The sequence below is a fragment of the Xyrauchen texanus genome, chromosome 27 (genome assembly GCF_025860055.1).
Source record: "Xyrauchen texanus isolate HMW12.3.18 chromosome 27, RBS_HiC_50CHRs, whole genome shotgun sequence".
Taxonomy (NCBI): domain Eukaryota; kingdom Metazoa; phylum Chordata; class Actinopteri; order Cypriniformes; family Catostomidae; genus Xyrauchen; species Xyrauchen texanus.
This window is the reverse complement of record NC_068302.1, coordinates 35,785,007-35,806,978: the sequence shown is the minus strand read 5'-3', so window position 1 is coordinate 35,806,978 and position 21,972 is coordinate 35,785,007. Positions and strand designations below refer to the sequence as shown.

The 21,972-nt window shown below is 35.6% G+C and overlaps 1 protein-coding gene across 3 annotated transcripts in view; it reads left to right on the top strand.

Annotated features, from left to right (window-relative positions):
- Window positions 1–21,972, top strand: part of LOC127620982 (TBC1 domain family member 22B-like) — a 74,050-nt gene that overhangs the window by 2,699 nt on the left and 49,379 nt on the right. For all 3 annotated transcript variants that reach the window (XM_052094371.1, XM_052094369.1, XM_052094370.1), the window contains exons 2-5: window positions 6,843–7,198; window positions 7,676–7,843; window positions 16,176–16,246; window positions 20,650–20,778. In XM_052094371.1, the coding sequence (XP_051950331.1) occupies window positions 6,843–7,198; window positions 7,676–7,843; window positions 16,176–16,246; window positions 20,650–20,778 (724 nt within the window). The remainder of the gene's footprint in view (window positions 1–6,842; window positions 7,199–7,675; window positions 7,844–16,175; window positions 16,247–20,649; window positions 20,779–21,972) is intronic.

Sequence of the window (21,972 nt, the reverse complement as noted above, 5' to 3'; positions counted from 1 at the left end):
GAAATCATTATTTCCCCCATTACGAACATGGAACATGCGGGAATGATTCAAATTGTGCACAATACCCGCAATCCCACGCAAAGGCATGGAAACAATTGTTTGCCAAGGGGTGCTGAGGTTTTGCCAACAAGGGCATCAGAGAACAATGTGTCTCCCTATCACTGTATGCCCATTGTACAAAGGGGCTTCAGTTTGTTCCTGGGATGCAGCAGATGCCCTAACCCCACCCCCACTGTAATCCTAACCATATGGAGCCTGTAAGGCTGAGTACCCTGCAAGGAACAACCAGAGGCATCTTTCTCCCATCTTGATCACTGTACATACACACACATACACAGCACATGGAATATTTTCACTTGCAATTAAGCCAATCAATGAGCCAACCAATGCATTAGCAACATTCTACCACATTCAAAACTGTTGTTGTGTCCGTGTGCATGAGAAATGACCAAAGAACACAATATAAATGTTTAGATAAAACATCTATTAAAATGAACCCACATGCTACAATATTAAGCTATTAGGAAATGTCCTAACTGTTAATTGAAGACCCAAATGTGGCCTTGCACTCAGGGTTGTTGCTAAAAATGTCTTCATAAGATTTTATAAATCCAAAAAGATGAATCAAAAGATGAAGTTTTTGCTCAGCTGAGGTTTTAGCACCTTCCACAGGGTGACATGAGAACATAACATTTCTAATGTGCTGTTTTTTTCTGTTGTAAATTATTATAATTGAAATGTAATATTGAAGATTGATAATTTGCTTTTATTCATACTGTAAACTGTAATATTACACTACAGTATTTATTATTAAACAACAGTAATGATAAAATAACACAATTTAATCGTAATATATTGTCAAATTATTACGTTTCATTGTTAACAATCACTTTTTTTTGTGGCTTTTGTGCAAATAAAAGGAAAAAGGGAGAATAAAAAGTTAACTAGTATACGTCTTCAGTTCGGAAGAGCCCTGCGCACAAGCATGATGTCATCGAAACAGTACAGCATTTTTATTAACATCATATACTGAAAGCGAAACTTGCATTATATATACACTGCATAAAAACAATCAAATAAATAATATTTCATTGATACTGTTTTCCAGTCTTGCTCATTAGGGGGTGCTTCAGCACCCTCAGCACCCCTCTTCCCGCACCTTTGCTTCAGGCCCTTTATGGTTTCTATAAAACAAAATATAGCATTGGAAAAACAGTAGCCTGAACAAATTTAAAATCTACAATTAAAACTGCTTTTTATTATAAAAACTAAGTTGACTGCTTCTTCCCCTTTTATAGTTTAAACATTCTGTATATTTTTAATATTTCATTCAAATCATACCTGTTGTTACTAAGTCTGTAATGCTTCAGTAATGGCACACATTATGTTTTCTCATCTTTTCCTTGTTAGTGCTGTTTTGAATGTCAGGTCTGTCTGGCCTTATGCGATGTTTGACATTTTTCATAGTGCTTTAGGGTGTACTCACACTAGGCCCGGTTGCCTTGCACCGTGCTCAAGCACGATTGTCCCCCTCCCCACGTCCCTGCTGGCCTGCACTCACATTGTACTTAACTTTTCGGGCCTGAGCACACTTGCGTCATTACGATGCAATTTCACGTTTTGAAGAAAATGGCTCTTTTGCCAAGCACAATGGAGTCCATCATTGTAACTTTACTTACTTTGTGGCTTATTTTGAGTCGTTTGGGGCACGGTGACACATGGCCCTCTCACATGCCTAATTGTCGACAGCATCGTACCACTGGAATTTATCCTTTTCATCCGTCGAGATGCCAGATTTACGAGTGCGTTCTGTACCTTCAGATACTGAACCCGCCGTTTTTTTCAGATTGTCACATCATTGCTCAATGGTTCTTTGGTATCCACGAGCACAAAGATGGTCGCAAATTGTACCAAATCTCTTGTGGATCTTGTGTGTTCTCCAGTTGTTCCGGTAAACTCTCGTCTGCCTAAATATCCAGTAAACACTGCACCTATGCCATAGACCAAAGTGATCCCTTAGCCCAGTCGCATCATTGTTGTCATGTTTTGAGTTCCGTGCTCGGCCACGGTTAGCGATCACACTAGATTTGTACTGTACCTGAGCCAACTGAACTGTGCCCAAGCCAACCTCTTCAAGTGGGCCAAGGCATGGTTCAGCATACCGTGCCCAGGCATGGTATGGAGCGATCACACTAGTCAAACAAACTGGACTTTGGGGGTCAAATGTTCTCTGGCACGGTACAGATTGCTTAGTGTGAGTAGAAAATTATTGGTGTAACATAATTTTTTTTACATAGAGCAAAACTTGGTTGCATATGTGAGTGATTTACTTGCATTGTAGAGAGTCTTTGTTAGGGTTAACTAAACAAAAAACTCTTTGTCTGGGAACATTTTTGTCAATAATTTATTTAGTTTACCAAAATAATTAGTTTACTTTTAATTTTATGAATAATTTCAAACAAAATCAATAAAAGCTGTTTTGTAGGTAATAGGAAAAGCCTATTTTGCTTATTTAGAGATACTGCTTTAATAATTTACTTCATACATTTTCTTTTTCTTTTTTCATCTGTGACATTGAAATAAAAAAAAAATAGCAAATCAAAAGTAAGTGTAACTTAAATATAATGTTACAGTTACTTATTCAATTTATTCAGATCTCTTTAATCTCTTTATTTAGGCAACTTTGGCTATGTTCAATTGGCTATGTTAAAAAATTACTTTCTGTTTGGCCGGAGTTAGCATTTAATGTTGACGTCTCTCCATAAATTAATTTATACAGAAATAGTATACATGTAAATACTGTATAGGCCTATTTTCATGTAGAAATTCACAATGTTGCACAGATATACTGTACACAAATTACAAATCCAAAACTGTATATTAATAAATACACACATGTAATGATTTATGTAATTGTGGCAGGGTGGAGGGCGGGGCCGGGTCGTGATCCTACACACCCGGTCCCGTATTAGGCTAATTATGCCTCCGTGAGGGTTAAAGGTCGACTACAGAGGATCGTGCGGGAGAGGGAGATCGTTTACGGACATGTCCGTCACGTGTGTGTGTGTTTATGTTGTCTTTTAAGTTTACTATTAAAATATGATTTGCATCGTCAAGCCGGTTCTCACCTCCTCCTTTCCATTGTAATCCCTTTACAGTCATGTTCATGCTTTTACTAAAGTTTATGACGTCATCACATAGGTCTATTGTGTCGCCAACCATTCACTGCATTGCTGATCAATGTTCTGTCTCTCAATATATATTCCCTTTTCAATCAAAACAGGAATGTGCAAATATCTCAGAAAACTCAAATCAAATCTGTACATGCAGTTGAAGAACCCAATTAGCATGAGAGGAATTATCAGGATTAGAAGATCTGGCATTTGTCATTCGATCACTGGAGCAGGCCCGAAGAAAGCTGTTTTTGTAAACAGTCATTGTGTTTGCATTAACATTTGGTGTAGTGCAGAAATTTCACACTTCAGCTTTAAACCCCAGAAACTATGTGTCTAAGATAATGATGCCCTCTGGCAAAATCACTCACTCAAATATGCTCCTCACTCACAGCCCCATATTTAATGTAAATGCAGGCAGGTTGCTTACATATCTGGAAGTAATTTACCTTTAATTTTCTACTCTCATAAAAATTGATGAACCGTGTTTCAGCTGCATTGTGTTTCCCTTTGCCAATTACCCTATGCTCCCATTTGCACATAATGCATTTAGTATTGTGTTGATTTCAGCGGAAATGTTATGAACAGAAAGAGGCCTTGTAAAAAACATTCTGTTAATTTTCCTTTCAACAATGTGACCGCACCTAGCGCCCTATGTTACCCCTGAAAATTCTGCTTACAACTGCAGCTCTGAGTTATCTCACAATTATGCAGGAAATTGCACAATAACTCACAATAGCCACTAATATTCTGGAGATTTCAACTTGGATTGTTTTAGTAATGTGGAAGTGACAACAGTCTGCTTGGCTTTTAATTTGAGATGTATTTTCTGCTGTCACTTAATACTAGCAGGTCTGTGCTTTTGCTCAAGAATTGTCTTCTTTATCTCTGAAGAGCTGCCGATTTGTATTATTTTCTTTTCTCTCCATTTCAGGCTCATTCTTTCTGTTCAGAAGCAAATCTCTCAAAGACAGTTAAGAATTGTCTGTCAAATGTAACCCCAAAATTAGTTTTGCAATGTGACATTATTTTTTGACAATAATGCATTTATACCCCAAATTCTATTTACATTTAATTACTAAAACTAATTAAAATGCATACTAATGTCATGCATATTACTTCATTACAGTAATGAGAATTAGATTTTTACTGTGCATTACAGAAATGAGATTTTGGAGGGAAATGGCACGATGCAAAAATCTCAATCGCCCTAAAATAGGCTTATTTTTCTTTATGCTAAATATGAATTTTTCTTTTTCTTTTTTTACATTAGGCTTGTGTGAAATATGATTCATGCTGAGCTCTTTAGAGGAAAGGGAGGGAATTTATTTTCTGAAATAGTTCTGCGTTTCCTCGCTATAAATTTTGCGTTCCCTTGCAATAGTTTTCTCCATCCCTTAGGAAAATTGAGCATGGATTTACTTCCGTAATCATTATTGAATTATGGTATTTGTAGCAAAACCAGAGTAAATAAAAGTTTCAATTGTTTTGCTATATTAATTGTAGTATCGGTAGTACAACATGACCACAAAATGTACCGTTGTTTTACCCTACTGCAGTAACCTGATTTTGCCATGATAATTGTTGTAAATCCATAATAGATACAAAAGAAAACTATGGTAAAAAATAATTATCATTCTGCCAAAAATATCTTGGTTAGTTTTACTATAGTCACATTATGGTTAATAATTTGTGGTACATGTAGCATTTTTCTAAACCATGGTTTCCACCAAAAACATTCTCTAACCATGATTTCACTATAGTAAAACTGCAGTAAACCTGTAACCATTTTGTGGTAAGAATCATAAAAGTTTTAAAACCACTTGTACCACAATTCATGTTTTTAATGTTTTTTTTACTACTATAGTTTTGGCTACCCTGTATAATTAATATGTTTTTTCTACGAATATCACGGTTAAAATATGGTTACTGTGGTAAAACCATGGTAAGTTTTGTGGATATTGTTTTACTACAAATATCATAATTGAACTACAGTAACTCTAGTTAAACCATGGTTAATTTTCGTTAGGGATGAATGAAGCAATTGTGAGGGAATGCAAGCTAATTAAGAAAATAAATTCCCTCTCTGTCCTATATGGGGCTCTGTAGATTCACCTTCCCAGCACACTTCACTTTCTCTCTCTCAGCTTACAGTCTGTATATGGAGCACAACACCCCCCTCTGGACCCACTGGGACACTGTGCGTAAGTGCTGCTACCTGTCAACTGTCTGGTGTCATATAAACCATTGCTCTTTCAGTTATTTTCCCATCATTCTCTTTATTCATGTTTTCTACCATTTCGTTGTGGCCCAAATCCGTCTAAAATTGTTCTTTTGAATGTATTTTGTTGAATGCAAGATGCCTGCGGACTCCTTCCACATTGAAGCATATTGCACGCTATGTAGTCTATTAGACAACATCACCTTGCATTGCTGGTAATATAAACTAGATACAGAGCTGCACACGCATACCTCAATATTGGTGCACAAAACACGATGACGGAAACAATCAGCACACCATGAACGGTTCATTTTTGAGTAGAAAATTAACTTCAGACTTCACAAAACAAGACGTTATCAAACATTACAACAAAATGATATATAAAAACTGTTTAAATAAACTTGCAAACAGTGAATCCATGCAAGCGCATTAATTATTCAAGCCTGATGCATGCTGGGAATGGCAGGTTCGAAAAGTTAAGTAAAGTTTACTACTTTTATTTACCTGTGAAATTTACAAAAATTAGCTTCTAAATATGACTTTAGGATTGATAAATGATGATGCATTTTAAAGAAAACAAAGAAACATAAATAATATTTACTTATAAGCTAGAGCATTCCTTTTCACATGCTTGAATTGAGTACAAATGTAGTATTGAATTCATATTTTCAAGTTTGCACTTAAACTTATGCAATGTAAAAAGTATTCTTTTCTGCTATATACTACACCTCACCTCAAAATATTTTTTTTTCATTGTATGTATTCGGTGTTTGTGCTTCTCAACTGATGGGTTGCATCCTAAAGATTTTTTACATTTCTGATAAGGTTGCGGACGGCATGGAAAAACAATGCTAAATGCAATAAACAAAAATGCCAGTAACAATATGATCATGTATAGTTACAGTAGCAAGAGAATTGGGCTTATAAACTTTAAGAAGTAGGAGATAATGCTTCCAACATCCTTTAGTGTTGATGTCAAATTTTGCATGTCCTATCAAACTCTACTGTATTTTCTGCAAATTTTGAAGCTAGAAAATTAGGCAGATGCCAACATGGACAGGTTACTTGACATCCTCTCACAAGGTAAAAAAACATGGTTTGTGCTGACCCCAATTTGTTGCAATGAGTTGGCTGCCAAAGAGTGTGAAACCATTAAAATTCAGAGACATTTAGTTACCAGAATTGTCAATTTCCTATTCAGCCAATGACATGCTAATAAATTTGACATTGTTGGGCCTATGCAGTACATGGTAAATTTAATACATTTAAATAGTTTTTTTTTGTTAAGATTTGTACGATAAAAAATCTCTGTATGTTGTATTGAGTCACCACTTAATATCTAATATAAATCTGCATCATCACTTAAAACCATTTGAGAAATACTGATCTGTGCAATTATAACTGCTTTTAAAATTATACACTGTATTTGTTTTTACAAAATGTTTCAGATTCCAAGACACTCCTAAGGCCAGCAACGTCAACACCAAATCCAAAAAAACATCAACATTCCACGAATTTGCACGGAGCACCAATGATGCTTGGGACATTAATGATGAAGAAGATTATGATATGCTCTGTCTTAAACAGTCCTCATCCTCACCTGTCCAATCAATATCCATGCCTCAAATGCCCCGCCTTAAACTCTTCAAAGCCCCAGAGGACACAGAGCCAGAGCCACACCCACAAGACAGGCAGGAGCCTATCAGCACACAATTGGATCAAGATGAAATAGATGAGGAGAGCGGTCCAGCCAATGGCAGGGTGGTGAAGTCCTGTAGTGATGCCCAGCTGAATGTTAATGCAGGTAGGCTGGTAGCTGCTACTTCTAAGATAAGCCATAGTAAGAAGTTCAAAATCAGTAAGTGTATTTTTATAGATACCCAAAAATGTACATCCTGGCATCATTCACTCACCCTCATGTTCCAAACCCAAATGACTTTCTTCCAGAGCTGTTAGGCAGAATGTTAAACTTGGTCACCATTTACTTTCATTGGATATATGGAATCAAAGTGAATAGTGACCAAGTCTAAAATTCTGTACTATGGGTCTTTTTGTTTTAAGAGTAAGGGTGGGGATACAAATTATGCATTTCAAATTGGTTCAAATGTATAAACACCTTGGATGTTAATTTTAACGAAAGCAAGCTTGTGTTTTGTATCTTTGTTATAATGTACCAAACTAAAGAGTTTAAATTATTACTTTCATAATCTTGGGCAGCTAAAAATCTAATGCTTTATATAATGTTCAGCATTTTTACCCATTTCTACCCATTTCTGTCTAGCACGTAACACTCTGCAGAAACAGAAGTCACTTCCTGTACGGCCTGTCATTCCGTTGGTTGCCCGCATTTCAGACCAGAACACATCTGGAGCGCCACCCATGACTGTGAGAGAGAAGACACGATTGGACAAATTCAAGCTGCTGCTCACCAGCCCCAACACAGACTTGGGTAGGTTTAAAACAAACCAAACCAGAAAACTTTACTCAATGTATTATATAGGGCTGGATGATATAGCTGAAGACAATCTCAATATTTTCAGCCTTAGGTTATTCAATATAATTCTCAATATTTAGGTATTCTATTTTAAATTGCTTAAAATAGTGTTATTATTATTATTATTATTATTATTATTATTATTATTATTTAATCAGAGAAACCATAATTTCAACCAAACAGCCATTGTTCCCAAGAAGATTAAAAATGTTTTAATGCAGGAAGTTTACCCATAAAGTAAAAAAAGAAAAAATAACCAGGGTATGTATTTTCACTAAATGACCACAAGGAGGATATTTAATCATTTTTATTTAGAACCAAATACCAAATAAACAGCAATATTTACCTTCATTATTTACCTTTGTATATTACTAAAAATTTTGTTAGACTTTTAATTACATTTTTGAATGATGACACAAATGAAAAGTTTATTTTGCATTTCGAATCGATGCATTACAACTAGGGCTGGGTTTTGATGCAGATGTCCAGATTCTGATTCACAAGCTTTCGATTCGATAACGCTTCATATGTGTGTATCTCAGTTATAATGTCCCATTTGCTTACATTTCAAAGTAATTTTCTCCCAGCTAATGCTGTTAATTAGACCGGTACAATACAGGTCTAACTAGGTACAATATGAAAATATAAATTTTACTAATTATATTTTATTAGTTTTTCATAATTTAAAATAAATATTCAATTCCATGTATCAATCAATAAATCATGTTCAAACAATAAATAAGATATTGTGTTTCACTATTTAATTGCATAATGTTTAATTGCATTGATTTGTTGAACACGTTCTAAAACCGGTACTGTCTTTTTAACAAACCCGGCATTTCTGTAAAGCAGTGTTTCCCAACCACTGTGCCGCGGTACACAAGTGTGCCATGAAAGATTGTCGTCTTTTGAAAGCATAATCGGTCACTTTTGTGATTGTGAAGAGCTATGATTAATGTGCAAAAGTGAGTGATATTTATACACGTTAAGGGTCTTTCATGTGACTCGCGTCAGCGCAGCAGAATACAAGTCTATGAAGTGACGTCACACCAAAGTGTTTTTCGTTTGTGCTTCACCAATAATGTCTTTGAGAGTACTAAGAAACAAGAAATATTTAAAAAAACTTTCCACATTTGTGAAGAGACATTGAATGTCTCAGAATTTATTTTAATTAAATATTACCTTATCGTTTACGAATATCCCCAGTTATTGAACTAATTTAAATTCACCAAGAAAATGCTTAGACCTAAACATAAACATGTTATTTTATTACTTTCTGCTATCAAAGCAACTGCAAGCTTTTTTTCTCTCTTCCAAATACATGTTTTCAATGTTTATTGTGCACACCTCACACTTTTTTACGTGGCAAACTAATAAATTCGCCCGTCTGTGATGCTTTCTGCAACTCTTGTCATGTGGAGGGCGATGCAGTGCTTGATGCTGGGTTCAGCCTCCAGAACCAAATTAAAACTGCCATGAGAAGTCGTCTGTGAGGCAAAGATGCAAAATCTAATGACAATTGCCTCAGCATCAGTCTCTCTTCATGCGATTGAGTACGCACAGGCGAGCACCCAGTTTAAGTCGAACAGGAGGACGTTTTTAGTTGTCGATTGAGTTCTGTTCTGTTTTTTTTTTTTACGTGTTTTGTTCATATTTTAATCATATTTTTTATTTCTTTTATATTGCGTTGTTCATATGTTGTGTTTTAGTGACCTCCGCTGTCACTGCAGGGAAAAAACATTAATCTGCTTCATGTGGTGTTCATCTGTTCTCTTCATAAATAAATAAATGTATAATCTGCTATATGCTCGTCCTGTAAATTCATGATTAAATATGAAATTGTGAATGAAAATAAAAGCTATTAAATCATTATTATCATTAAAATGTGAAAATTAAAATGACGGGTAATAATAGATTATGACTGAATTTTTACGACCCTGTCCATTTAAATGACGGACGATGATAAAGTCTAATGCTACAAAGATGGACAAAAAACATGGACAAGTTCTTGAAAAGGTTTAGACGATGATTAGCCTATGTGGGATAGTGGTGTGCCGTAGAATTTTTTTTGTCGTAAAAAGTGTTCCGTGGCAGAAAAAAGGTTGGAAAACACTGCTGTAAAGAGCATATGTATATGAGCGCATGTTAATGGGACCGGACTCTAATGGCTTTAATCTCATCTCTGCCATGTGGAATTAAAATTAAATGCTTTTTTTTTTATTTATTTTTTTTTATCAACCACTGACTGTAGAGAACAGAGAGTATTTAAATAGACATTTTTCAATGAAAAATGGGTTACGTGGATCTCGTCTTTGGACACACATTACACAGAATAACTTTTACTCTCAACGCACTGTGAAAGGATCCCGCTGCTGAAAATTCCACCACTATACTATGCAATCACTGGTTTGTGAAATGTAAACATTTACCATCCAGTTGCCAAATATATACATGTTAGTCGCAAAGCATGAAATTTGGTTGCTAATGTGATTTCCTCTCATTTAGGTAAAGGGTTGCACCAGGACTTTGGTTGTGCATAGATTAAAAGATCGATCTTTGGATTTAAGAATTGATATCATTCAAATGGAAATCGTGATGAATTGGAAAATCTATATTTATACCCACTTTGAATTACAACTGACATTATGAACTTATTCACAGAAGTGATTTGAACATACCAACTCTAACATTGTTTTTTGGGTAAACTAACTCTTTGAAAGTCCATCTGTGTTTAGACCATCTCAGAGCAGAAAGCCGTATTTTCACCTCTTGCTAAATCTCTCTGCCAGGTAAGACAGTTTTGGATGTCAGGATGCTTGAATCCCATCCATAGTGTTATCCCAGTCTTCCTGAGTTCACGCTGGGAGGCCCTTCTGTTCTCTCCGTGTTCTCCAACGATCTTCTCTTTGAGCGAACCTGCAAGCTCCCAGAACAAAAACAAATTCTTTGTGCACCTTTGCTCATTTACGTTGCTGATGTTATAATGATCTTATCAAAGAAACTCACTCCTTCACACTTTATAATCAAGTTTGAGCTTCTGCTCTTTGCTTTCTGAGCAACAGGCAGAAATCACTGGAGAAATGAGACCCATCAGTCATTGGAGGGAAATAATGCGTATGCACTTCTCCCACAGTGCCTTATGAAAAATGTGCCTGTGATAATGTTGGAGGGGTTTCCTCGCACAGAATTCTAGTTTTATAATGGATTCTGAGATCTTTCAACACTCTGCTATCGTATAGCGTTTGGCAGGTGTCCAATACCATTAGTATTTTAGAAGCACTTTGAAAACGGGTTTGTGTTTGTTCTAACTCAAAACGACCCAGGAGCCGTCTTAACAGATGTTGCTCAGCAAGCCTTTAAGATTTCATAGACATTGTGGAAACTGGTTTTACACTCACTGATTACAATGACCCAGAGGGGCTCGGCAGGAGTTCGCAAGGCAAAATTAGAGCAGTGGTTTTGTCTTAATTGGTTTTGATTCAGGACTCAAATTTTGCTTTAGACTTTAAGTAGTGACCCAGCACAGAAGAAAACAAAACTGTTCTTAAAAGCAAACATCAAAACGCATTGATGGCTCTTTTGCAATTGCTAAATTATTAAAATGATCTTTGGTTGAAAATAATTTTTTCTCTTGAAATGCATGAATCTTTTAGGTTACATGCTCTCAACTGCCAATAATGTGATTTTAACCTGGTGGATGGTAAAACAGATGAAGAAATATAGAATTACATTGAAAGAGGAAACTGAATATTGGAACCTGTATGGAGCTGGGCTCTTTTGAATTAGCTAGTAATTCAGAACACCCCAGCAACCAATTTGTAATGCTCTAGCAACCACACCAAACGCCCTTGAAAACACATATCAACCTCCCACAACAATCTTCCATCATAACAGCAAGCTTTTTCACAAAATGTCTTAAAAAATTTCAATTAAAAAAATATAAAAACAAAAAGGAATATAGGAAATTGTTCTTTTACTTTAAATGAGATATTACTTGAACATAATTTTGTTTTATTTTTCTAAAGAATTTAAAGCATTGGAGAATCACGTGACGCCATGCGAGGATCGGATATGTGAACAGCGAGCTCTGCGCACTTTGCTAGTTTTAATACTTTTATTGACATAAACCAGTGAGATTTGATACACACTACTAGGAGGACAATATGTCAAAGAATTCAAAATTCTCTGGCTCTGGACACATTAAAAGACACTTACGTGCTAAAGCTGATGCCCCCGAGCAGGCTGCAAGCCTGGGAGTCAATTTAGACGGGGAGGTGCGGGATATGCGTCGAGAGATGCTGAACATGTCAGCAATGCTGATGTAGGTCGTTGCTGACTTGGAGGTGAAGTTCACTGATTTCGAGAAATGGATGGATTTGGAGTCATCGGAGAGAGAATTATCTGCTAATCCGCTAGCAACCATGTCTGGGAGAACTTTGAGGACATGGAGAGCCGTAGCCGGCGGCAAAGTTGTTGTGGGGGTTCTCGTAGGCGTGTATGGACTGTTTGAGTTTGGAGGGATGGACGCCAGTTGGCGCTGTCGTGCATGGGGTTAATGGAAGTTCTGGTTTTGATGGTTGCACTAATGTTGGAATGTGGTCTTTATAATCTTGTTTTTGACACCCAATCTATTTTTTTATTAAATGTAAAATGTTAATATGAGTGGATTGTCTCTCTCCACGTGGAATGTGAATGGGTTGGGGCACCCCATAAAAAGAAGGAAGGTTATTTCTCTTCTTAAGCATAAGAAATATGATATAGTGTTTCTTCAAGAAACTCATTTTTCTCCGCAGGAAGCTTTAAAATCTGGGAGGATATGTGGTGGGCATGTCGTCTTTAGTGCTGACTAAAGTAAGAGCAGGGGAGTCATTACATTCATTCAAATGTCTCAAACAGATAAAAGATAAATAAGGAAGAGTCATTATTGTTTTATCTGAAATTCAGGGACAAAGTCTTATTTTAGCTAATATTTTTGCACCTAACATTGATGATCAGGGCTTTTTATAGATCTTGAAGGGATGTTGCAAGCTGCTGGCACCCCTCGTGATATAATATTGCGAGGAGACTTTAATCTTTTAATGAAATCAGTCCTTGATCATAGTGAAGCAAAAGTTTGCAAGCCCCCTACTGCAATATTGACACTTCACAGGATGTGTGAATATCTTGGTCTTACAGATATTTGGAGACTTTTTAACCCATCTATTTAGTACTATAATCTTTTTTATCAGTCCATAAGATTTACTCTAGAATAGATTTTTAGAAGTCCCTAATTTCATCAGTTGCTGATCAATTGGAAACATTTTAATCTCTGATCACGCCCTGGTGTTTTTAGAGGGGTTGCCAAATATGGAGAAAAATAAATCATATAGTTGGTGCTTTAATGTATCCCTTTTGCAAAATCCTGAATTCCAACAAATGTTAAAGGCTGAAATTCAATGTCTATGTGGAGACAAACTGGTCCTCAGTGTCCTCTGTGGCCATGGCTTGGGAGGCACTTAAGGCTGTTCTTAGGGGTCGAATCATACAATATACCTAATTTGCCAAAAATCCAAAGCACAAGAACTCATGGAATTGGAAGGGAATTTTAAAAGTGCTAAGGCAGAGCTGAAGCACAATATCGTCAAATGGCCTCAGGGAATTGACCCGATTGAAATACAGATATAATGCTATTTTGTCACGAAAGATGGAGTTTTGGCTATTCAGGATCATACTTCGAGTTGGGGGAAAAAGCAGGGAAGCTCTGACTTGATATATAAAACAGAGAGAGTCTTTTTCTACCATTCCCTCAGTGAATTCTGCTGGTGGTGAAATATTTACCTCAGCCATTGATATTAATAATGCTTTTAAAGTATTCTATCTTGATTTCTATAGTTCCACATATTCGTCTACTTATGATATATTAGAAACTTTGTGGAACCATCAAAACTTCCTAAACTGATGACTGAGCAAAGGAATTGCCTCGATTCAGAAGTACCTTGGAGGAGCTTGGCGAGGTAATTAAGGCCTTGCCTACATGCAAGGCTTCGGGACTAGACAGCTTTGCCGCTGAGTTTTTAAGATCTTATGCTACAGAACTGACTCCACTTTTGCTAGAAGATTTTACAGAATCATTAAAGAATAGAAAGCTTCCACCAACCATGACACAAGCCGGGATCAGTCTTAAAAATGACAAAGATTCAAGAAAGTGTAAGAGTTACCGCCCAATTTCCCTGATCCAGCTAGATGTTAAAATATTGTCAAAAATTTTGGCTGACTGATTATGTATAGTTATGACATCTCTTATACATATAGATCAGGTGGGGTTTATTCGGGGCCGTAACTCTTCTGATAACATTAGGCATTTCATTAATGTCATGTGGGCAGTGGCGAACGATCAGACTCTGGTCGCTACCATCTCACTTGATGCCGAAAAGGCATTTGATATGATAGAATGGGATTATCTTTTTAATATTTTGGAATTGTTCGGGAATACGTTTATTAGGTGGATTAAGTTACTTTATATACACCCGGTTACGGCGGTTCAAATGAATAGAGTAATTTCAGATAATTGTACTCTGGAAAGGGGCACTCGGCACGGTTGCCCTCTTTCCCCCTTATTGGAGAAGTTAAGATACAACCATTATCTCGCATTTGCACTCTGTATGGACAAAAGTGTCCAGAGTGTTTAATTCAGACATGTATTTAAATGTTGCCTCGAGCATATGGCTGAATCCAAAATGATGTATAAATAAGCCCTCTTTCTGCCGGACAGAGTGGATTGTGAGGGAGGTTTATGTGCTCTGTGACCTATATGAGAGTGGAGTGTTGAGATCCTTTGAAAATATGGTTCAACATTTTGGGATTCACAGATCTCAAATCTTTTATATTCATATTGTAGGTATTTACAGCTGTGCTACCTGCTTTGTACTATTTTTGGGAGTATCATACACCTCCTAAAGTGGCAGATGCTCTGGGAGTGGTGATTACTGCTTTTGGAAAAGGTCATGAGGCGTCAGTGTATTACTTCCTGCTAAAGAGTCTGGAGGACAGAGCTTCAATTTCTCAAGAAATTATGGAAGAAAGATTTAAACATTGTATTGAAGGAGGGAGTTTGGGCTTTAATAAAAAAAAAACATCAAATCTACATCTAGAGATACAAGGGTGCACCTTATGCAATTTAAGATTTTACATTGATTCTATTGGACCCCCTCTAGATTGTATAGGCTTGGTCACAAAGTCCCACCCACCAGTTGGCGATGCCAATCAGAAGATGGGGACACAACCCATGTTTTTTGGTGGTGTGTTAAGATCTAAGAATTTTGGTTGAGGGTTCAGAGTTTTATGTGTGACGTATTGGGCACTCATTTCGTTTTGCCCCAGACTCTGCATTGCAGGCGATGGGGCAGTCATTAATATAGGGGATATGGGGATGGAAGTCAGCTGAAGTGCCCTCATTTCAAGGGTGGTGCACAGAGATGGGCAGGGTGGCGGCATTTGAAGAAATGTCATGTAGAAGGCTGGGAAACTTGGATTGGTTTAATAGGATCTGGGGTGGCTATTTGGCTTTTTTGGATGTCTCTCGGGGAGGGGCAGTGGGGAGTTATTTGTAATTTTTTTTTTTTGAAAGGATACTTTTTATGTTTTTTTTTTTTATGTTTCTAAATAAGGTTTGGGGGGGTCGGGGCGGAAGGTTTTAATTTTATATAATTTAATTCTGCATTTTGTTTTGTTTAATGGAATCAATTACAAATTGTAAAGAAAAAAGCATTTAAAGCTTCTGATTTTTTTTTTTAAATTCTGAAAAATTTCATGATCTAGACTCGAACTTGTATTGCCCATGTGAATACCACAGCTCAACATATTTGTACTGCTAGGCCATGGCTCCAAAGTCATTGCATGTCTGAATGTGCTCTCCAAACATACCAAGCCAATGCTTAATTACATGTAATCTCAAGCCATAACTTTTAAAATCAATGTGCAGTCATGGCATAACCCTCTTATTGGAGTTACCATAGATCAAGATGGCATAGCTATGAAAAGTGAGATTGTATTTGCTAATTAAAAATAATTGTTTATTGACTATGAGAACAGAACTGTAAATTAGAGTGTCACCAGTCCTGTGATTGAGGACGACTGTTTATTTAATGTACGTTTTGCATGATCACATCATACATATGAACTTTTAATGCATGCTTTTTAAGTGTTAATTAGGTTTTAGCCCTGATTGATTGTATGTGTCAAGTGTACATTAACAATGCTCCACTAATGTATGTGTGTGGGAATGTGCTTTTTGTTTAAATTCATACAGAGGAGTTACGAAAGCATAGCTGGTCAGGAATCCCACGTGAAGTTCGCCCAGTCACATGGAGACTTTTATCGGTAAGTAGCTATAAGGGCTATTTTTTTATCTTTATATTTTAACTGGAGGATAAATCACTGTATTGGGTTGGGCTTTAAAATGTCCTCTTGCGATTACTAGTCGAAATGTGAAACTTGTCAAATTCAGTAGATCAGAACATAACACCCATTGTAATTCAATAACCAGCTGCAATTCATCTAAAAAAAAAAAAAACTCCCTTTTGTGTGTATTTATTTTAAGCAATCATCACTAACTCAGCTATAACTTAGCGATTTAGTTCTCCATAGAATGCACAATATTTTTTTTTTTTAAAGCTTATCAGAGGGCATAAAACGTCCGTGGCACTCTCAGTTTAATGTGCATTATTGATTTGTTTTGCATTATTGCCCTTGGCAAGCACTTGACATTTGACAGAGTCATCATAGAAAGGTTATAGTTGGCTGCAGTTATGGTTGTATGTGCGTGGATGTTCGGAGAAGGCTATACAAGCCTCAATTGTGTTTCTGGCACATCATTACACAGTCAATAGCACACACCTTTGAGCTAAGTTGTACAAGCAAATCCCCACCCCATACCGGCTACTCAAAGATTTTACTGCTTCATGCAATGTTTGCTGGTCAATAATTAAACATATGGAATAATTTCATATGTTTAAGTTTGCAGAGGTAGACGCACACTGAAAGAATGCTAATGTGCCATATATAAGCGTTTCGTCTAAGCTTTTCGTATGCAGATCTTGATTGTGAAGAGCATCACATCGATTATTTATTTTCTGGGCTTGGCGTTCTTGTTGGCCTGCATCACATTCATGTTATGTCACCGTCCATTTGGTTGGGAATTGTAAGGTATTTAACAATTCTGGTTCACGTTCCGATTCCACTGAACGATTCCATTCATGATTATTTTAGAACTTGTGAAAGGACCAAATAATTTATCTAATCTATATTATATCATATACTATTTTTTGTTTATATACTACAATTAAAAATACTGGACAAATACAGTTCTATTTAAGTAAAATAATTTTAAGCAAAATGTGTATCTTTAAGTACATTTTGTATGAACTATCAGTTTTTTTTTTTTTTGTGCACCAAATTTGTCATAATTTAATAATACATGATAATTTTCCACCCTGTTTCTGGCCCTCTTTTTTTAAACGCTCCATTTTGGCCTAAACGCCTCCTTAAAACATCTTTGTAAATGGCCACTGTGTTGATGGGCTTACATTGTGCAGCCCGTCATATACAGCCATATTTGAAACTCAATCAGAAGAGAAAGAACAAGCTCCACAACATTAAAAAACTGAAATTTGTAGGGTTTACACATAATGCACATCCAACACATTGCATCCAAATATATTAAACGGTTCATCTGAAGCACAACTGTTAACACTCAGCACCATAAACTATCAAATAGTCCTGACAATATGAAATATTCATGAATGAAACTGTTTACTTATGGATTTGCTATTGGGTCCAAGTGTATTTAACTGCCCCATCCTTTAATAACAGTTCCTTTGCAAAGTATTGACTGGTTCACAAGCTATCCACACTGATATGACCCAAAACAATTGCACATACATAATCCAAAGCACATTAAAGCAAGATGCGCACAAACATACTGTATAGTATCATCATGCACACATCACCGAAACACATAAATTCAGTCAAAGACATCCATCAAGTGCATGTTTACATACACCAACAATTAAAAATAGAGCAGATAAGTACAAAAAGCTGTCCAGGATGCGTTTTTGCTCAAACTTAAAGATTATGAATGTGATTATGTAAATTACTTGTTGATGTTTTTTCACTGTGGAGGCATTAAAGGCTCCCCCTAGTGACGTAGGGAAGTAACGTAATTAGAGAACGAGGCATATTTGCAGCTTGGATACAATACATGCTTTTATTGCATCAGGGATTAAGTTAAGAGTTCTTACATTTATAGTGTGTTTTTTATAATAGAATGACCTCTTATGTGTCAAAATATCAAGGAAAATTTGATTCCCCATGACATGACCCCTTTAACCACTCCGACCTAGTCTTTGAGTGAGTGTGAAGCCATTTTATGTGCATTTATGTGTTTAAATGAAGCTTACGACTGAAAATCTGAGAACAAAATCAGCTGGTGAGACTTGAGACTTTTTTAACATTAGTTAACATCATTAGTTTACATGAATTAGAAATGAACAATACTTTTACAGCATTTGTGGTAACACCTGAAAATAAGGTTAAATTCGTTAACATTAGTTAATGCATTAGGTATCATGAACAAACAATGAACAGTATATTTTCTTACAGCATTTATTAATATTATTTAATAAAAATAAATAATCTTTCATTGTTAGTTCATGTAAGTTCATAGTGCATTAACTAATGTTATTACACGTGGCCTGGAATACTCTATTCGGATTGGTCAATGGCACCATCTAGCAGTCTGTTATTGCTCTGTAACAACCGCACAACCACGTATCAGACCACTCATCTGGGGTCTGTGAGCCATCTCTCCAGCTTCTCATAGCACTCTGCGATCTCTACAAGTATGCTAATGAAATAATTTAAACTCAAAATGAATGTTTCATGTGCATTTATATATTTATTTGGCAAGTAGTCTTGTAATAATAGATTGATTTCAGCTGTTCAACTATTTATTTCTTCTCACATAATTACATAATTGCAACGCAAATCTATGTTTCATGTCAATTTATTGTTTGTTTGGGAAGTAGTCTTGTAATAGGCTGAATAAGGAGTCAGACAGTCACTTTCACGTCAACAGATCTCCGACGCACACCAGAGATTGATTTGAGCTGTTCAGCGATTTCTTTCTTTTCAAATTCCACAATTTCAATGGAAATTAATATTTTATTTCCATGTATTTATGGATTTGGTTAGTAACTATGTAATACGTGGAATAATGTACAGTCTGACATTTGTTATCACAAAATAAACACATTCATGTTAATACAAGACATCTCCGCTACATGTTGGGGTCCTGAGCACCCTATCAAGGTTTACTGTGCAATATCAACTGGCTGACTGTACATTAAACCTTTCTTAACATGTACAACTTTTAATTTAAAAAATGTGTTCAGTGTATGTTGTAACTGACATTAAGCAAGATTACAAATACGGTAACACTTTACAATAAGGTTCCATTTGTTAACATTATTTAACAACATTAGTTAACATGAACGAACAATAACAATGGACAATTGTATTTTTATTAACTAACATTAAGATGAATAAATGCTGAAAAATATATGTTCATTGTTTGTTCATGATAACTAATGCATTATCTAAAGTATCACAGACTTGTGACTCATTTTGACCAATTCATTGTAAAGATATCAGCTCATATGAGTCATTCATTTGCAGTTGGACTGCACTTGTCATGCTGTACGTTTGTATGTTTCCAAATTACGATCAAGGATTTACATAATGCAAACTTTCCAAGACCTTCTCAGAATCCCATTGGAAACCCGTTTTAAGATCGTTTCAATTTTCAGTTTGGAATTTAATTGCTCTTTTTAAAAGTTTGAAAAGGCGATTATGGGTTGAATCATATGAGCGGGCGGAATGCTAGTTCTTGCACTTATTATTTGCCTGAAGCAACAAACGTGAACGGAATGGAGAGAATGTACATTATTATTAATGTATTTCAAGCAGTTTGCAGCTCTTTGTGCATGCTCATTATAACGAGTTGAGAAAGAATAGGAGGGAAAGACGCTTTAAAAACATAATTTTCAGAAACGTAATAGACTAGCATGACAACTCTCTCTGACAGCTTCCACGCCTTCATGGCTGCTCTACAAAAACCTGAACTTGCTGCCGGTTCTTTAGAATCTTTTCAGTAGCTATTAACTATGTACATACACAGTGACTTCATGCCTGTGTGATCAGGGTTGGGGAGTAACAGAATAGATGTAACGTGATTAAGTATTCGGTAACAGTTACTCATGATTTCTTCATGTTCTGTATTTTCGTTTCTTTGTAGCAAAGACAAGTATTACTATTAATGCTGCTCATACATACTTGAATAAAGTATTACATTTCAGCAGGTAATTTGTCACCTATAGGTGCTACAAACATGATTGGCACCTCAAATCCTGCAGCTTGTTGTGTTATTACTTTCCTTAGTGATTAGACTTGAGATTTTCACCTGGTGGATGATAAAACTGGTGAAAAAATCCCCTAGATTTGGTTCTGCACTGGTTTGTGCACTTTATTATTAGTCCTTTATTGTAAAGCAAGAAAACATCCGCTATGAACATATTATATATTATATATTAATCGCATATCGCAATATTAACCTCAGTAATCGCAATATGACATTTTCCCCAAATCGTGCAGCCCTACATTAAATGCACAGTATTTGCTTATTGCTGAATCCCCTCCTTTTTCCTCTCTTGCTGTTATTTTTTTAGGGCTATCTTCCAGCCAATAAGGAACGCCGGGATCTGGTTCTCCAGAGAAAGAGGAAGGAGTATTATGGCTTCATTGAGCAGTATTACCACTCCAGAACAGATGAGAACCACAAGGACACATACAGACAGGTAACACTCAATTTAGCCTTTTTCTGAGTAGCTTTAAGTCTCAGATGGCACGGCAAAGTACTGACAATGGAGCAAGACTGTATGATGCATATTGCACACAAAACAGCCAGTCCGATGGGAAACAGTCACATTTGTAAGGTACCAGATTGCTACAATCAGTACGTTTACATGTGCAGTTGTACATTGAAGGGCTACAACAGTTTTTTTTTGCTAAGTCAAACAACAATTATTGTCGGACTAAAGCGTTTCAATCATTTGTTCTAATCATAATCAATTAAGAATCCAATATCAGAAAAATAAAAAAACAACTTTTCTCATTATTGATCTAGAAATCCAATATTAAAAATCAAATAATTACTTGTTTTCATTACTTTCATAATACTATATAAACATTGGAAATAATATATATTTTCAGTGAAAATATGTAAACATTCTTAAAACAAGATAAATTTACTTGAGAAGCAAAATGAAATAAGACATGAGAAAATAAGTTTATCTTTCCCCATTGGAGTTGGATTTACCCCATTGGAGAATAATTTTTTACTTATTTATTTTGTATTTTCTTTTAGCATTTACTCCACCAGATTTTGTTAGATGTCTCTGAAAACAAGACTTAATATTTTATGCCATTCTGCTTCTCCAGTAGTTTTTTTTTTTCTTTCTTTTTTTATGTATGTTTAGATATTTTTACGAAAAATAAGACAAAAATATTTTCTTTTTGCAATATAGGAAATAAGAAAAGGGGCTGTTTGTTTTGAAAAATAAATGATAAATAATTAATATTATGAACTGTGGCTATTTTTTTTATTCTCTCAATTATTTTTGAATGGAAAATCAAACTATCCAAATGCATCTCGTCTTTGGCAATTTTTCTCATTTTAAATTTGTAAATTGAGCATCAAATCAAAAGTAAGGAAAACCGGTAATTATTTGTTTTTTAAATTTGGATTTCTATATGAATAATGACAAATTATTATAATATTTTTTTTAGTTTTCCAATGTTTGATTTTTAATTAAATATGAAAAGAACGAAAGATGCATAGATTCTTCATTGACGTTTTAAAAAGACAAATTATTGTTTTAGTCCAACATTAAAAGTGTAAATTTACTGAATAAGCATGTATGAGGCAGAAATAGTCACCAGATTTGACAAAGTTAGCATGGTTCATAGCAAAATATTTTTATTTGTGCCTT